Here is a 17,908-nt window from a genome sequence, read left to right as displayed (position 1 = left end):
GAACCCACTCTGGAGCAGTTTGTGAAGAACTGCAGCCCATGGGATGGAGTTATGCTGGAGAAGTTCAAGGAGGACTGTCTTCCATGGGAGGGTCTCCATGCTGGAGCAGAGTGTGAGGAGTATTCCCCATGAGGAGAAAGGGGCAGCACAGTGTGTTATGAACTGATCACAGCCCCTATTTCCCGTCCCCCTGTACCACTGGCGAAGAGAAAATTTGGCATAAAGTTAAGCCTGGGGAAAAGGGAGGTGTGGAGGATGGTGTTCTGCTCATTGTCGTACTCTGTTTTGATTAGTGATAAATAAAACTAATTTCCCCAAGTTAAGTCTGTTTTGCCCATAACTGCTAAATGATCTCTCCCTGCCCTTGTCTTGACCCATAAGCCTTCAATTTTATTTTTCTCTCCTGTTCAGCTGAGGAGGGGAGTAACAGAACAGCTTTGGTGGGCACCTGGCATCCAGCCAGGGGGAGTGAAATGACCACAGGAATGCAATGTAACTGTTTCCTTTTTTGTATAATGTGTTTTCGCAGCTACAAAAAGAGGCATAATTGGCTAGCTCTTCACTGAGCTTCAGTGATCGCATAGACTTTGTTCAGAAGTATAAGCATTTTTTCTTACTACTGGAAACACGCAGACCATAAGTATTAGATCAACTGAAAGTATTTGTGAAAATACATTCCACTGGGATATTAAGAGTATATTTGTAGAGCAGAAGGGAAAACTTTTTGCCAAGACATGAAAGATGTCTCAGAACATTTTAATTAATCTGTAAATATCGCTACTTAGAAATCCAAATAAATCACATTGTATGCCTGCCAAAGTAGATCATGCTTTTCACAAGAAAGTAGATGAAATATGTGAAACTGACTCACAGAGTTAATGTTTCCCACCAGTAATAACATTCACTGCTATGTACTTATGTCTGTTAACATGACTCACTAAGTTCTTCTGCTTTCTTTTGTGAGATGGATGGCAGCAGAATGAATCGTACAGTGTCTCTGAGCTGTACCTCAGCCAAGATTTTGCTGCCAAAGAAGATCTAGCAGTGACAAATACATCTTAAGCAAAGTGTTAAAAGTGCTGGCTTTACAGTGTTTTTTTCAGATACTATGATGTCAGGAAGAGATGCATACTTAAGGGGATATTTTAACACCATCACCAGATAGATTGTTTGGTTTAATACAGCTGCTGTATTTGGGGAGGCATTCTGAATTCATGTGATTGTGAATATACTCTCACTCTTGTACATATACAGTGTATAGTTGAAAGGAAGACATTTCAAAGGCAAAAAGGACAACTAAGTACCTATTTTCTGTTCTTTTGGTACATATCCTAAAAATGTGGTTGTGTTTAGAAGAAAGAGAAAGAGGAGTATCTTTGAGACTAAAATGGTAGTTTGGAAAATCTTCGCTCTTTTCATAATTCTGCTGTAGATATCCTCAGGAATTTTCAGCTAGGTGGTTAGAATGTACTGCTCTGCTGTGTTCTATTGCTATTTTTGAAGACAGATGAGAGGCCAAATTGGATTTTAGTGGACTATAAAATGGAGTGGCCATGGAAAAGTCAAAGGGAACATAAGGCAATGGCATGGCTGTGATAGAATGGAGAAAGAGCAAAAATTGGAGAAAAATCAATTTTGGAAAGAAAAGGCAGTCTTGAGCTAAATAGTTACAGTTAAGAAGGACAAAATAAGAATTGAATATTGACTCCTTTTTGCTGTAGCTCAGAATAGGCAACATTGAAATCATCCCCTAAGCTGCAGGGGAAACAATTGTCTTGAGTCATGTAGACAGGTTAAATACAGAAACTGCAGCTCATTATTGTACAGTGTGACGTACGAGAACTGCATTTCCTGTTCAACTTGGATAAAGGCAGTTGGTTTCACAAGAGCATTTGAAAAAATGGATGGAAATTATTATTGTCTTGTTTCTGTGCTAAATATTCTTCATCCTGTGCCTCTCTTTTGCAACCTAGTAAAAGGACATTCAGCACATATTTCTATGAGCAAAATATTTCTTACACTTCTTCAAAAGTGTTCTTTGCAGATTGTTTTAGTGGATGAAACCTGTAATGGGGCAAAATAATGACCTTGGTCACAATGCATGAACATTTGTACCCATTTATCTGAGATCAAAGTTTGGCCCATAAGCTTTGAAATAATCTTTTTCTTTAGTACTGTATGTGGGTCTTGCATTTTCATATATGTGTTGCTGTAGAAAGCATGACCAGTAAGGAACGTTTCACTTCTTACTCTAAAATGATTTCTGAGATTTCCTTTAAATATTCCAGATTGTATCCCAAGGACGAGAAGGACATTTCTACAGTTGTGACCTTCAACTGCAGTTCTTACATTCCTAAATCACTTTCCTCTATGTGTACAGTTTAGAAAGGAATAAATGTATGAATCAGGAGTAGTCTCTTCTGATACTCCTGAAAAGTATTTCTCCTTTAACTTACAGTAGTCACATTAAACTACTTGTGTAAGTTAAAGGAGAAATAAAAATATTTTTATTTTCCAAGGTAGGGTATGGTAAATAAATCTACAGCTGATGTGGTTGGTGATTGGTACCAAGTGAAACTGACCTAATGAGGCAACTGCAATCTGAAGGATTTTCATGTCATAATTTGAAAGTGTAGACCCATCTAGATGTTGCTGGTAAAAAAAGGGAAGACAGGGGAAGCCTTCTCTGTGTGTAGCTGTACAGCTTAGTGGTGAGTAATTTCTTACACCTTAATGGAGACATGACTAAAAGATGAATAGTGGAGCAGTGTTTTGACAGCATTAGTTCTGCTGTGTGAGGTTCTAAAAGGGTGAAAGGTTGACAGGAGCACTACCTCTGTTCAGAACCCCATGGCTACATCTGTGCTGTGAATAAAATGGACAGGACACAGGCACAGAGCACTGTCAATAGGATATTGTGACTAGCTTGTTCCCTGTGCCAAGAGGGCACGTGCATTAAGCAGGGATCTTCCTCCTGCAGTGATAGCCCAGAGCTGATTCCCAGGAACACTGTCCAAATACCACCTGGAATGAAAGTACCATCAGAGGATGGGGTTTGGAACTTTTTTCCAAGGTACAGAGTCAGAGAGATTTGTGTTAAGCTGGGACTGTGACATTATAGGGTTTCTGCATCATCTGTTTTGCAGTAAACCCTGAGTGATTTAAGCAAATAAGAAGTTAGAGCTGGTCTGAAGACCACCTCAGCTCACAGAGCAGCCTGAGAGGACCAAGTGGCAAAGCAGGCTAGCTTTAACCTTAAACATACCTCTTTCCATTCTTTTTCTCCAGTTTCTGGGCTGTAAGTATGAGCTTCTTTGCCAACCTGTCTCTGTTCAAAGGTATCATGAAAAGTGCATGGTGGCTGCTCTGTAATTTGGAGTGCTGTAGAGAGATTATTCTGTGTGTATAGAACTCTAGAATGGCTTGAGTCAGAGGACACCTTTATAGACCATCTACTTCCACTGCCCCTGTCATGGGCAGGGACACCTACCTCTAGACCAGGTTGCTTGAAACCCCTTGCAACCTGGCCTGGAACACTTCCCAGGGGTGAGGCACCCACAACTTCCCTGGAAAACCTGTTCCACTGTTTCATTACTCTCATTGTAAAATATATCTTCCTTATATTCAATCTAAATTTGCCCTCTTGCAGTGGAAAACTGTTGCCCCTTGTCCTATCACTATAAGCCTTTGTGAAAAGTCTCTCCATCTTTCATTATAGGCCCCCCTTCAAATATTGAAAGGGTGTAATAATGTTTTTCTTGAGCCTTCGTTTGTCCAGGCTGAACAACCCTGACTCTTTCCTGTGGAATTACTGCCCAGTGGCAGAAGAGTATCACAGCTTTAGAAAACCAATCTCCATATACTTCAGGGACAATGCAATACCTTCTCAGATGTGATTACTTTTATGGAGCTTTTTAGCTAGTGATTTAAGAGATACTGAACCTTGGAATGTGTAGATGAGTATCCCATTTGGGGGTGAGTGGTTGAGTGGAAGAGGTAGAAAAAAGACTTTATAGTCTCTGGTAAGCAAGAGCAAGTTTCTAGGTAAGGCAAATATTCCTACTCAATGCTTCTTGAACTAGAGGATCATTCTGTTTAGATCCAGTGATTTTCCACTGGTTATAAGCTACTCAAAGGACAGAACTACAGGTAACAAGCCCTGTATTATTAAGTTTTTGTTCTATTTGGCTATTTTAATGTTGACTTTCTAATTTGATCTCTTCTGAGCCATCTAGGAAAGGTCACTCACTGAAGGCAAGGAAAATACTTGTACTCTTTGTCTCGACATCGCTCCCAGGCAGCTCTCCAAGTCCTTCACTACTGGGTTTTTTTTGTGACTAACAAAGCTGACTGATATTAAGGCATGCTAATTGTGTTTCTATGTATTGCTTACAAAGCCTTGTGAGTGAAATTTACTTTGAGCTGATCATTTTTGCATGGTTTCAGCTAAACCACAGAAGCCCTTAGCTATCCTGAGAGAGCTAACTTCTCCTACCCTTTCTGGAGGCTGCAAGGCAGTATTCGGTCAGTTATGAACTCTCGTGATAACTGATATGTCTCCTACTCTTTATTCTTTATAATTACACATGTGCAGAGGAGGAATAAACTGTCAGTATTTCTAGCCCTCTGCTGCGATATCACAAGCACAGAGAACATACTTCTTGAAAGCACTCAAGAAGGAGAACACGGCACAGCGTTGTTACAGAAAGAAATGTGATCAACAGAGCTTTTTAGTAAATACCACCTACACTGGCCTTTACACAAAACTGGAGTCAGCAGAACAGAATGAATAAGATCTAATCTCCCACCTTGTCCTGCCATTCCAGTCCCACGTGCCTACACAAATATTCTGTCCCTGCTGAAAACCACCCCTAACTCTAGCTCAGTAGCCAGTCTGTTATCTGAAAGCAAGGACTTCCCTACTGGTGTTTCAGAAAAAGAATAGTTGCTGTGTGAGAGCTGGTGTGCATTTTCAGACAGTGGGTCACCCTCGAGGGTTGAAAAGTGACCCTAAGAAGTGTTCCCTTTTGCTATCTGAAGCCATACTGTCCCAGATTGTCACTATGCCCTTAGCTAATTAACTTGCTCTTGGCAGGTCAGCTGTTGGTTCTGCTGTGCTAAATTAATAAATCTTGGCTCGTTTCCACTTTTTCTTACTAACTGGAATGACTAGGATGACATTGTTTCCATTACAGGCCAATTTAAGTGAATCAAGCAGTTTCTTTGTAGCAAAACTAGTATTTCCAGAAAAATTGTTTTACTGTTTCTTAATTATCATTTCAGAGAGAATGAGCAGAGGTTGAGATGGTTCTGTGTATGAGAGATCTGATTACAGTGATGTTCTCAAGATCCAAACTTATCTTTTAGTTTTGGGGCCCTGAAGTTCAGTTTCTTTGTGATTTCACAGTTATGGCAGCTGTAATTGTTTTAGTGATAACTGTGGTTGTTGTTGAATCATATACATGCTGTAGTGATATAAAAAGCAAAATCTCAAGAATTGGTAATACTGAAATTTTACAAATGTCTGAACATGCCCAGCTTCAGCTGAAACCAGTAAAGAATCTGTGTAGTGGTGAAATTGATTTTTTTTAAATAGTGTTCCAATGGTAAGCACATTGCTCTTCATTAAGTCAGTGGGGAAAACTAACTCTAGTGCAACAAAGGATGTAGATGGATAAGTGTTATGGAATATTGTGCAATTGCAGCCTCTTATCTGCAGTTAATAGGAATTCAGAAATGTGAAGAACGTGGCCTGCATGCCTGTTTTTCGTGTTTGTTCCCTCGTGAAGCAAAGACGCTGGCCTCTGCTGGAGCCCTGTCAGCATTGCATGTGACAGGACTGATGAGGAGCCGTGTCCACCTGGAAATAACCCTTTTGTAACTGTCTGTCACTTTCTAGGTAACACTCGGCTGCACTTTCTGGTCCTGGTGACAGGCTGTACATCGGTGGGAAAAATCCTGGACGCTGAAGTTTACAAAATTACTGCAACAGATTTCTGTCCTCTCCAGGAAGAAACCAAGGAAGATGAGCGTGTTACTGCCTTGAAGAAAATACTGAACTCTGGGATGTTCTATTTCTCCTGGCCTAATGCAGGCTCAAACTTTGACCTGACTGTGCGGGCTCAGAAGCAGGGTGATAACAACTATGAATCTGGTAACTCGTTCTTCTGGTTAGTACTGCATGATATACCCGAGTCTGCTGTTGTCCCCGCCTGTATCTCATTGGTCAGACATTCTCAGAGGGAAATGAACATGTGCATTTCATGTCCGTCTCCTTTCATTTCATTGACATGCCCTTTTATGGGGCAGGTGCCTTTAATGAATTCATGGTAACTTGTCTTTAATTAAAATTATTCTGATAGTGAAGTTCAATTATTAAATGTCATTTTATGCTTCAAATGGGGAAATGCAAGATATATATATTGCTCATACTACAGAAACATCTCTCTATATGTCATGAATAGTTTCCTCTGCAGTCCTTTTCAATAATTTTCTTTAAAGTTATCTAATGGAAACCTGCGCTTGATCTGTTCATAAATCCCATCGTTTGCACTGAAGTATCTGTTATTTTTTAAAAGTATATGTTTAAATTCTGTAGTTTATTGTTTCAGTAATGTGCACTAGTTTTTATGTTGAAAACACCAATAATATGTTTACAGCTCAGTGCATACATAAGTTGCAAAAAAGAAAACTCCGGCTCCTGCTCTGTGCTTTTTACTTTCTTGTGCTTATAAAGCAAAGAAAATTATCTCGTATTGTGGTAAGTACTGGTTGAGGGGAAAGGAGAAAACACAATGCTGGGTTGATGTAATTCAGTTTGTTTGCTTTGCAAGTTTTGGCATAATGCTTGCACTTCTATACCCTTCCCACCCCCGCCCCCTTCTTTTAAAACAAAAAGTCACACAGCAGGCATAGCTGTTCTGGAAATAAATGAGGATTTGATGTAGGTGGAAAATAACTGGTAGGGTTAAATGTGGATGTGCTGCTAGAATGTGCAGTGAGGCTTGTGGCCCAGAGTAGATGAATATCAAATAAGCAAAAAAGTTCATAATGGGTGATAAATTAACATAAGAGAGCAGTTCAGTTAGGCTAAATAATTGTTCCAGCTATGATGTGATTTTGACTGGTAAGATCTAGTGGTTTAAAATTGAAGAAAGATACATAATAAATACTTGCTTTCAGCTGTGCTAATGATGCATCTCTCTCCAAATGCTCACCAAGCATTGTCAAGTCAGACACATGACTTAGAAATGAGTTGTACTTATTGTACATTGTACGTTGGAATTGTACTCCAATGATGAGACTGCTAAGATGGCAATATCCCATAATAAAGAAACAACATTTAAAGCAACTCTTCTTCCCTCTACTGTCTTTGTAAACTTTTCCTCTTGGAAGATAGGTATATTTGAACCTTCCTTCTTTGCTGCTTCTGGCTAATCTAGAAGTAAATTCTGAAGAGTTTCCATTCTCCAGTATGTTGTAGAACAGGGAAAAGTGGTGACAGTATCACATTAACAACAAAAAGATATTCCAGAGAAAATTTATCCTGAGGTATTTAGGCGACATGGGAAATTTCAGGCCAACAATAGACGCTTGAGGAAAGTAAACAATGAGATAAATAGTTATACAATGAAAAATGTAAGATTACCTTAGTTATAGGCAAGACAAACTGCCTGTTTAATGAACTGCAACAACAACAAAAAATTCTACTGGAATTTGCCTGAGTGAGGACTTCCTTTGCAAGTAGAACTGGGAGAAAGAAGTGGAACAATCAGCATTTAGAGCTGCTTTTTCTGTTACATATTTAGATTAAAAGTGTAACAATGCCTTGCACCTTTTCCAGTAAATGTTGTACTCTAAAAGAACAACTCTTAAGGAGTTTTACTCTCTTTTACAGATCCTCTATTGAGCAATGCATGACCATAAAAGATATTTTCCTGGTCCTCCTATGTGACTAAACGCACATTTTAAAACATGAAATAAAGAAAAACATCATAATAGAAGAGACTAGCATCATTGTTAACTAGACAAGTTTCTTGAGTTATTGATCTTGAAGGTTAGAACAGATGTTCCTCTTCATTTTAGTAGTACTTTTTGCAATATCTCCAGTGACTTACAGATCTAGTTGCTGATTGGAATTTTTTTTTTTTTTTCTGAAAATCCTGGTGGATTTTGAACCAGTTCTTCATCCCATAGTGAATGCTAAGGTCCAGGCAGTATCCTTCCAAAAAAAGTAATTAGCTTGACAACACTGTACTTTATGAAAAGATTACTAAATATAAATTTCTGGAGCTGAAAGAGGTGACATTTGTATCTGAATTTATAAGATAGGTACAAGATATCAAGACAGCAGCCTGATGTGTGGTTAAAATTTGCCATATTTAGTTCACTGTAGTAGTTCACAAGGGTTTCTTCCCGATATTTCCTGGGTTTGGGTAGAGATAAGGTACAGCAGAAAAGGGGTCATAAAACATTAATTGATTAAATTAGAGATTGTTGTCAAGTGGCACCCATGCCTGTCCGTTTGTTTTGTTCAGTAATGTGTCTGTATGTTGTTGAACCTTTCAGGAACCAGCTATTGCATGTGCCCTTCAAACACTACCAGGTGAACTGCTCTGACTGGCTGCTGAAAGTGGTCTGTGGAGTCGTGGACATTCGCACTGTTTATGCTTCCCACAAGAAGGCGAAAGCCTGCCTGATCTCTCGCATCAGCTGCGAGCGAGCTGGTGTCCGCTTCCATGTCCGGGGGGTCAATGATGATGGACACGTGTCTAACTTTGTTGAGACAGAGCAGGTAAGTGGATGTATCCAATGGCTTTGCATAATTTAGTCCACTCCTGTTTAATTGGGGCAGAATTTTCAATGAGAATGAAAGGGACTCAGCAAGTTTTTTTTCAAGAATATTGAAAATATTATTGCATGGCAGACCTGTTTGTTCTTGTCCATTAAGCATTTTTTTGCAATCTTCTTCTCTGTTGCTGACTTTTTCATTCACATGGTTTTCATTAACACTTTTCATTTTTTTCCTGAGTGTGAAAGTCTAGCCATTTGACACTGTAGTGAAATGTAGACAAGGATTTTTAAACCATTCAGGAAGGTGTCTAGCAAAGATCCTGGGACTTCATCTTTGACTAGTAAAGCTCACTATCAAATCATCTTTTTCTAGTAGAGAAAATTTTGAAAAAAATAACATCTTCTCAGAGTCAGCCAAATTCCAGTTCAACTAATTTTGGATAAAACTGCTTTCATATTCCCCATTGGTTTGTGGGAGATTCTCTCCAATGTGAGATGGTATGACAGTTTTTATACATACGTGGTAAAAGCCTCATTTCCAGCTGATGCTGAGACAAGTTATGTGTGTGAAATGCATTCAGTGGGCTCCCTTGATTGGCACAGCCAAACAAAACAAATGAATCACTTGGTTTTATTGCACACGGTTTAGCTTGCTCCCTTGAAAGTCAGTAAAAAGCACTGGACCGTGGAGAATCTGAGGTCTTCTGTGCCAGCTGAAGTGAGTGCTTTCTTACTCAAGTACAATCACCTTTTCCTTTTTGAGCTGAAGTAGTAATTACTAGCAGTCAGAACATAAATCATACAGAAATGGATCACTGTATAAACAGAATAGACAAATGGCTGGTAGTTTTCAACAAAGAACGGGGATTTGCTCCTAGAATTTGGTTGTTTTCAGCATCTTCTGGGCATATTTACAGAGCTGCATGTGTGGTATAGATTGTGAATGTATGTGTCTGTAGATGTAGGTGCATGTACAATGAGATTGCTTATATGATGCTCATAAGGGGAGCATGAAACAGTGAGGGCATCATGGAAATACTTGAGCTGTGTCATTGAAAGCCCATGCCTGATGGCTGAGGAAGGCACCCTCTCTCAAAGGTGCCCACACTTTTGTGGGCTGACAGCACCTGTATTTCTTCATGGCAATGTGTGAATGTAGCAGCTCTCACCCAGTGAGCTCCTTCCTGTTATCCCACTGCATGAGCCAGGCATGCCTTCAGGCACCTGTTTATCCAAAATCCAGCCATGTTGGGGTACTTTCCACATTTCCTCTAAGATGTCTTCGTAATACAGCTTTAACCTTTTTACCTGGATCTGCCTAAAGACACATGTAGAGCTACCTTAGATTTGACAGTGCTTTGATCCTCAGGATGCCTGGAGGAGTTGCAGTCTGGTATTCCCCAGCCTGTTGGTGAGGTTTGATTCCCAAGAGGTGCTCAAAGCATGCCCAATGTTACATGTGTGACTTTCTGCCCAATGGTCAGAGTTCTCTTTGGGGATGTGGGTGACTTTTTGCTCGTGTCCCTTCTTATCCTGGGTTGCCTGCATTTTCAGTTAGGCTGACAGTTTTCTACTTAGTGTTCAGGCTTCCACAAATTCTGCTTGTTGTATGTGAAGCTCTTCCCATGCAATGCTTGGGTCTCTAATGTCAGCCTCCAAATTCTCTGCTAATAATTCTCTTGTGTGCTTCTGCTCCAAAGCAATTGTAAGTCAAGTCTTGCAACGTACACCTTTCTAGAAAGTCTGTCAGTGCATTGGGAGATACAGCTATATCTGCTTACTGGAAAGTGGAATTTTCCTGTAGAACCTGGGGACAGAAGAAGGGAGATCTGCCATTTTACATTCTGCTATTTTAGTTGAGTATCTTCTTATGAATATTAGTGCAAGGCACTAATCCTGTTACTCAGGATTTGAAGAATGTTCTCTTGCTGAAATGCAGAGGAAATAAAGTGTTAGAAAGGGTTGTCAGCGTTTTTTTTCAGTGAGTTTCATATTTGTGGCACTGCACTTAGCAGCTGACTTATTAAGGGAAATACTTCTATCCTGCTCACTGGGTGGATCAGAAATAACTAATTTTATTTTGTTATTTTCCTGGACTACATTATGTTGCAAATTATTAGCATGGAAAATAAGGTGGCTTTGCATTCCAGCAGAAAACCTGACGATTGAATCCTGGTGAATGTCAAAATGGTACTTGATTACTGATGCTTCCCTTCCCTCAGTCTGAGTCAGGCTTTTTGTGGGAATTGCTGTGCTTTGTTCCAGTTCAGCCAGATGCTGAAGTGGGAAAACTGAAGGCTTTTGAGTGTTTGTTTGGTTTTTTTTTAACTGGATAAGCAAAAGTGCAAGAGCAAAATGGCTTTAGGGTGAAAGGCTTGAGCAGTTTCAAAATTGTAACAAGAGTTGTAAAGGGTTGTGTGTTTTTGTTTGTTTTCAAAAACCAAAGAAAATAAGGAAAAGAAGGTTTCTGTTACTAATGAAGCTAAACATCAGTTTTACCAAGCTGCATGTCCTAAGAAAACAAATTTGGGCTAACCACTAGGATGCCTGAGATCCAGTTCAAGCTGACATCCCCTTGCCATTAGGAAGGAAGAGTCCAAGAATAAACTCTCTCCTACTTCCATAGTAAATGACTGACTAATCTCCTGTGAGGTAATATCTTGGCTGAATAACATTTTGTTTCCATTTGCTGGAGCCTGTACAGTATAATGGCATGTTGGCTATGTGCTTTTATGGATAAATAGCACCCTAGGATTCTGAAAACCCAGGACTTTTCCCCTCTTTGCAGGAATTGCTTCTGACATTTTTCTGTTTCTAGAAGAGGAAGAAACAATTAATCTTATCTCCAGGCAGCTCTTTTATGCATAGATGGTACGCTTTTGTCTCCCACTGAGTTAGCCTGTGGCATTTAAGCTCTGCAATGAGTCATTTTTTGTGGGCTCATTTAACTTCTGTGAGTCAGTATTTGAGAAGAAGGGGGAAAAAGTAAAATACCTCCACTTTTCCTTTAAAAAAAAACACAACACAACTTCTAGTATATCTTTAAGCTTTTTGGTCATTTGGCTTGTGTCTTTATGAAGAAAGAAGAAAATCTTTTAGGAAATGCTTAAGGAAAAACAAAATGAAGGGAAAATAAGGCAATCCTTTCAATGTGTACTTTCAGATTTGCTGACAAATATAAAATATTTTGTGATGGGATGGTAGCCCTTTCTACTTGCAGTGCTTGCGGTATTGCAGTTAATTCTCGAGCAGCTTTTAAATCAATCTCTGTTTCTCAGTTGTAGCTTAAATGTTTCCCTTCATCTTTTATTTCCTCCCCTAGTAATCTTTTGAACTTGAGACTGTGTTGCATTATTGTAATTCTTTTCTTCTGATAGTTTTGAGGAGCTAGAAATGCTTTTGTCGTTTTGTTTGTGTGCCTGTCACTGTTTAAATTTTAGCTCTTCTCCCAGTTTTCTTCCAGAGTTATGCTAAAATCTTAGTATGTGGATTACAAGGAACAATTCTTATTAACCAAATACAAATAAATTATTTCAGTTTTTTCCCCTTCATGGAATTGTTCAGTAAAGAAAATTGAAACCTTGAGAAAGCATTAAAAGGAAATACCATGAATTTAAATTAACCTTCTCTTTCTTCCAATTTCAGAAAAAATTGTCAGACATGGATTAAGGAAAATGATCCCTATTTCACAATACCTCCTAGACTGTGCTGGCTAGCTCTCCAGGAGAGGAATGGATGTAATCATGTGGTTGATTTATTTTCTGGATCAAGTTTTAGTATGACACCAGGCAAGGCAAAAAGGATTATTCTGGCAAATATATCCTTGGGTCCCATGGTCTGAGCTAAAGGCATATTTAGAGGTATATTTAGACCATCTGCTGTCCATGCTCTTTGTGTTGCAGAGCTGGGGATCCCTCAATAAGCCATCTGAGTATCCATTTCATCAGGGACTGTGTCTCTGTGTACCCCTTGAGTCTGTAGTGAATTTTGTTGGAAGTTGTGATCGGATGATAATTATTTCTAATGAAGCTGAGTGATGGAGATTAGTGAATAAATTATTCCAAGCAATAAATGGGCACAGCATGCTGGGATTAGAACACCAGTTCTAATGTTTCAATGTTTACTTCTTGCCCAGAAGTTTTCTAGCAGTACCTGTGCATGAAGCTTGTTTACCAGGAAAGAGCCTTGGATCGCAGAGGCAAGGTCTGGCCCTATGCAGCAGAGGAGAAAGATTGAAAAATGTCCCATTAAACTGTCAGTACTATCACCCTTGATCCTAAGTTGGAGAAAGAGACCACAAAGAGTCCAAGACCACAGAAGCTGAAAGACAAACATGGCAAATTCTAACACCAGAGGTCAGCCAATCTACTGTTAAGGCAAATAGGCCTTCCACATGGGTTAACTATCCATTTGCTGCAATGCTGTCTGATGGGAACCTGGTCCGAAAGTTCATGCAGCTCACCGAGTTGGACTGTAGTATGGGTCAGAACCCTTGAGATTAATGAAGTAGTCCTCAAGTGTTTTGAGGATTTATAGGAATTAAGATTCTCCCTGGGGTACATAGGCACCAACTTGGTGTCATTTTGGATCTAAGACAAGAGATAAGACTCCACGAAGACAGAGATTTAGCAGTATATATGAATCCTAATGACCAAGTGCTGTCCAAAAAGTAACTGAGTGTTGTTAAACTCCTAGAGAAAAAACAGTATGATCTTCTTGTCATGAGAAAAGGAAAACAGAGGACAAGAAAATTCTGGAGATAAGGCATTTCACTTTTATTTAAGTTTATTTTCTTAAACAACTGTTAATCTTTTGTCTAGTACCTTAGAATAAGGGAAATGGCTCTGCTAGAGGACAGGGTAATAAAGTCAAAACTTGAACAAAAAAGTGGGACACTGCTTGTAGAAAACATAACATTGTGCACAAAAACTGATCAAGGCTGTGAAGAATATGAGAAAAGAAACTGTACTTGTCCATGCATAAGCAACGAAGTTGTAACATTTTCTTTATGAGTGTAATTTCAATCTAAATATATTATCAGTGCTTACTTAAGATTTTAGCAATTAGCGTTTCTTACAGTGCATGTGGCTGCTAAGATTATGTCCATTCCTGATCTGGAAAGTTGTTTTAGTCTTTAAACCTGCTTTCTTAACAAGTCTGCTGGTAGGAAGTCTGTTGCCACTAATACTGTAAGATCAAGAGTCGTGTACACTAAAAGGCAGTGTCAGGATCAAGGGTCATGCTCCGTGGAGTGGTGAATGAAGGATAGTGGATATTACTGAAACTGAGGGAAGATTTGCACAGTTATAATGCTTAATGAAATGGTTGGAGTCTGTTTAGGAAGGAATGACCGGCAGAAAAGTAATTTTAATGAGTTTCCCACTAATTTAAAAAAATATTAGGTCTTTTTCCAACTCATTGGCAGCTTGGAAGAAAATAATTTTGGATTCATCTGGGTCATGAGAATGAGGTGAAAGGATTGTGAAAGACCAGAGAATTGCTCCAAAGAACAGAATGATGAGCACTGTAAGCGAACAGAATAAAAAAAGTACTTTCTTGTCAATGACTGTGTTGGAGAGGCTGTGCTCCCAGTTCAAAAACCTAATCTAATTTCTAAAAGCTACATGGCAACATACATTAAAAAAATGTCAGTTTCTTTAAAGTGCTCTGCCATCATAGGAGAATCCTGAATAGGACTCAGCTTCACAGAGGATCCCCCAGACCATCACTTCAAGGTTTGGGCATCCTGTTTAGGTTACAGGACTGATCACATAGTTTGACTATGGTGTTCAGTTCTCCAAATGGACAGCTTAATAGAGCAGAAAACAGAAGAGGTAATGGGTCAAAACCAGTGAACAGAAAATATGAGTGGAACTGGTAACAAACATCTGTTAACTCACTAATAAGTGGAAATAGAGGATCTGTTAATGGAGAAATAAATGTTTGGTCAGTGTTTTTCTTCTGTATTTGGCAGGAAGAAGGTAGATTATATATTCGTGGTCTGTAAGTGAGGAAATACTTCCCATTTAAACTGTAACTCAGAAGGATGTTAAACTGCAGGTACTGAATTAGAATTACTATCTGTTAGTGGGTTTAGAGATTTTCAGCTGAATGTCTGAAAGAGCTGGTCAAAGAAATACTTGAGGTGTCAGTTTTTCAGTCAGATGTGGGAAAAGGGAGTTCCCAGAATACTGTAAAGAAAATTGATCCTCTGGAGCAAGCTGTTTGTGTGGCCACCTTGTACTTCCAAGTAAAGCTTTGTCTGTATTTTTCATCATTAGATGTTTCATTTGTACTCATTAATTGCTAAGATGATGATTGTTGTCAAAATATTAAGTAGGCCAGTCCTGAATCTTATTTTTGCACAGATTCAGGTTCTGATATTCATTTAGTATTAGTCAGGATAATGCTTGGACTGTAGTAGTGCTATCAATTTGCTTTACCTTGGAGTGAGCTTCTTTGGGTCCATGGCTGTGAGTGAAAAGATGATTCAGTGTGTAGAAGTCTGACTCATCTTGGCACGACCTATCTCAGGGAGAATGTGATAAAGAGGAAGCAGGTGGGGCTGCTTATTCCTCTCATAGTCCAGCTGCAGGAGGAATGATCTCTTCTGAGCACAAAAGTAAAAAAGAAAAGGCACACCAGTGTGTTGCCATGGAAATTAGCTCCTGCACTCAGGTGCCAATAATGTTCAGAAAGTTTTACTGGGAGAGCATATTTTAGAGCCACATTGCTCAAACTGTGACACAGGTCTTGCAATAAAGCTGCTCTGAGCAGCCCCTCTCTTGCAGGGCATTGTGCTAGAATGGAATGTAACAGAGAAAAGGGTTCTTAATGCTTTGGTGAGAAGTTAAAAAGATAGAAACATAGTTTTGCACTAGGTCTGGGCTGGCTATCCTTCTAGCACTGACATTGTGTCCATGATGAAGCCACTTAAATTGTCTTAATGAAATGGGGACAGTTTCAAGTCCTCTGCAAAAATATGGTAAATATTAGATATTTTGTCACCAACTTTATCTAAATACCTCTTCTTTTTTCACACATGTAGCTCTAAAAACTGTACATTGATAATGCTTATGAAGATGAGAGGTCAAGGTCAGGCACTTTCCCTGAGCCAGCCATTGGCCATATCTAGTGGCAAATCCAAAAAGACAAAATACTTTAAAGCTATAGAGAAATCCATTTTCATGTTCTCTTTTCTGAGCTACTAGCCAGCTGGCAGCAGCTGTGCCAAATGATATGGTGTGGTGAGTGCAGCTACCTGGATAACCTGGATACCATTCCTCCCCAGGGCTGCAGAGCAGTCATTGTCATGCATGAGATAACAGAGATGTGTATCATGTGTATCATGTATCCCCCGTGGAGAGCAGCCAGGATTCCACTGCTAAGTATAGGCCAGAGAAGTGAGCTGGGCTTTCCACAGTTGCTCTGTGGTCATATTCAATCTGAAGATAGTACCTTTTATACCAAGTTAACATAATGTAACACTTTGGGGACTGTGGACAGGGGAAGGCCAAAGGGGAAATCAGTCTTTGTTCTTCATATGGATTTGACCCAAAATCAACTTGTTGACAGTGATCCTGAGAACATATAAAGGGAGAGTTTGAGGTCTGGTTGGGAAAGGAAGTGGAGAATTTGGAACCTCTTGCTGTAAGCTATGTGGAAAAGAAGTAGATCACATTGCTATTCACTGTACCACAGGATGGGAGGGGCAAAGCTGCTGGTTTCACAGAGTTTTATTTGGATTCTCTGACAAGGCACAGCATGCAGTGAAATAAGAAATGGTAAATACAGGAGGAGATAAGCTTATCCCCCACCTGACGTTACCCATCATCAGTCACAAGGAGCAATGACATTTTGCACAGTGAAGTTTTGTGAGAGGGACAGCAGGAGAGTATATGCCTGGTCTTTCCGAGTGTCTCCACCAGTAGATCAAATCCATCTTGATTGTGGGTAAAAAACATTTTAAGTGTTTTTTCTGTTGTTTCTGGTGAGAAGTGAGTTGAATCATCTGTGATGACATGAAAGCAAATACGTTGTACTTTGTTCCACTGCCTGTGAGACTATGGAAAAGAGGCTGAGCGGTAAGTGGATACAGGGAGATACATGGTTTACTTTTTTTACCCTTTGAGTTCAGTGTCTTTAACTGTCACCTGACGAAGGGACCACAGACTGATAGATCTAACTGCAGAACTACTTTCCTTTATTTTGTTTTTGCAGACAATTTACTTGGATGACGATGTCTCTTCCTTTGTGCAGATCAGAGGTTCTGTTCCACTGTTTTGGGAGCAAACAGGGCTTCAGGTAAACAAATAATCAGAATGCCTGCCTTGCTTCTCTCTCTTGTTACTTATAATTTAGAATTAACCTTTTTTTTTTTTTTTTTTTTTTAATATGAGCTTCAAAGTTCATTCTGTGAAAGTGCTGAGCTCTTTCATTTTAGGTTTACCTTGTAGGAAATGTTTTGTGTTTAGGTAAACAGAACTATACCAGACAAATGGCTATAGGTGACTGTAGTTTAACATTTTTGTGTGTTTGAATGGCTCTACAGGGAACTGTTTGTAAGGGAATGTGTCCTAATGTTATAAACTGAAGCTTACAGCTATATCTTTATAAAATTTTCAGTTTTATTCCTCTGAAATGCCTGGTTGGCTTGATAATATTGACCTCCACGTTATAACTGGAGTATCTAGGGATACCAGTGCTCTATAGGAGCATGCTACGATGAAACAAAGTAAAATGTCTGGATGATGTGGTTTTGGGATTTCAGTCAAAAGGGTGATAATGATCTAATCTGATCTTTTGTGAGAGAGATGTAGGATTTTATAATGACATTATTGTACCAAATTTAGTGGGTTACATATGGTCTGTGACTTGCAGTTTATATACAGTTGTAAGGCCAAATAACAATCTTGCTAAGAACACTTTGCATTCTCTTAACAGAGGGATAAGCAACTGAAATGAGTATGCACATATATTTGTGTGTTTGGTAGAGAAAGTACATTGCATAATTGTTTTTTTAAGACACTTTAAAGGTTACATGATACTTTTTTTGGTCATTAAACTAGAACCTATGCACTATTCAGAGGCACTGGTTTAGCGAAAAGGAAATGAC

The 17,908-nt window shown here is 39.2% G+C and overlaps 1 protein-coding gene across 3 annotated transcripts in view; it reads left to right on the top strand.

Annotated features, from left to right (window-relative positions):
* The window catches only part of SYNJ2 (synaptojanin 2), a 64,807-nt gene that overhangs the window by 11,630 nt on the left and 35,269 nt on the right, over window positions 1-17,908 (top strand). For 2 of the 3 annotated variants that reach the window (XM_021532102.3, XM_021532101.2), the window contains exons 3-5: window positions 5,900-6,170; window positions 8,569-8,794; window positions 17,014-17,097. In XM_021532102.3, the coding sequence (XP_021387777.2) occupies window positions 5,900-6,170; window positions 8,569-8,794; window positions 17,014-17,097 (581 nt within the window). Of the gene's footprint in view, window positions 1-5,899; window positions 6,171-8,568; window positions 8,795-16,649; window positions 16,878-17,013; window positions 17,098-17,908 lie in introns of those variants that run through there. The other variant, XM_021532105.2, reaches the window with a different exon arrangement.

This window comes from Lonchura striata, chromosome 3 (genome assembly GCF_046129695.1).
Source record: "Lonchura striata isolate bLonStr1 chromosome 3, bLonStr1.mat, whole genome shotgun sequence".
Lineage (NCBI taxonomy): Eukaryota > Metazoa > Chordata > Aves > Passeriformes > Estrildidae > Lonchura > Lonchura striata.
Note: the sequence above shows the minus strand (reverse complement) of the source record. Positions and strands in the feature narration are given on the sequence as shown.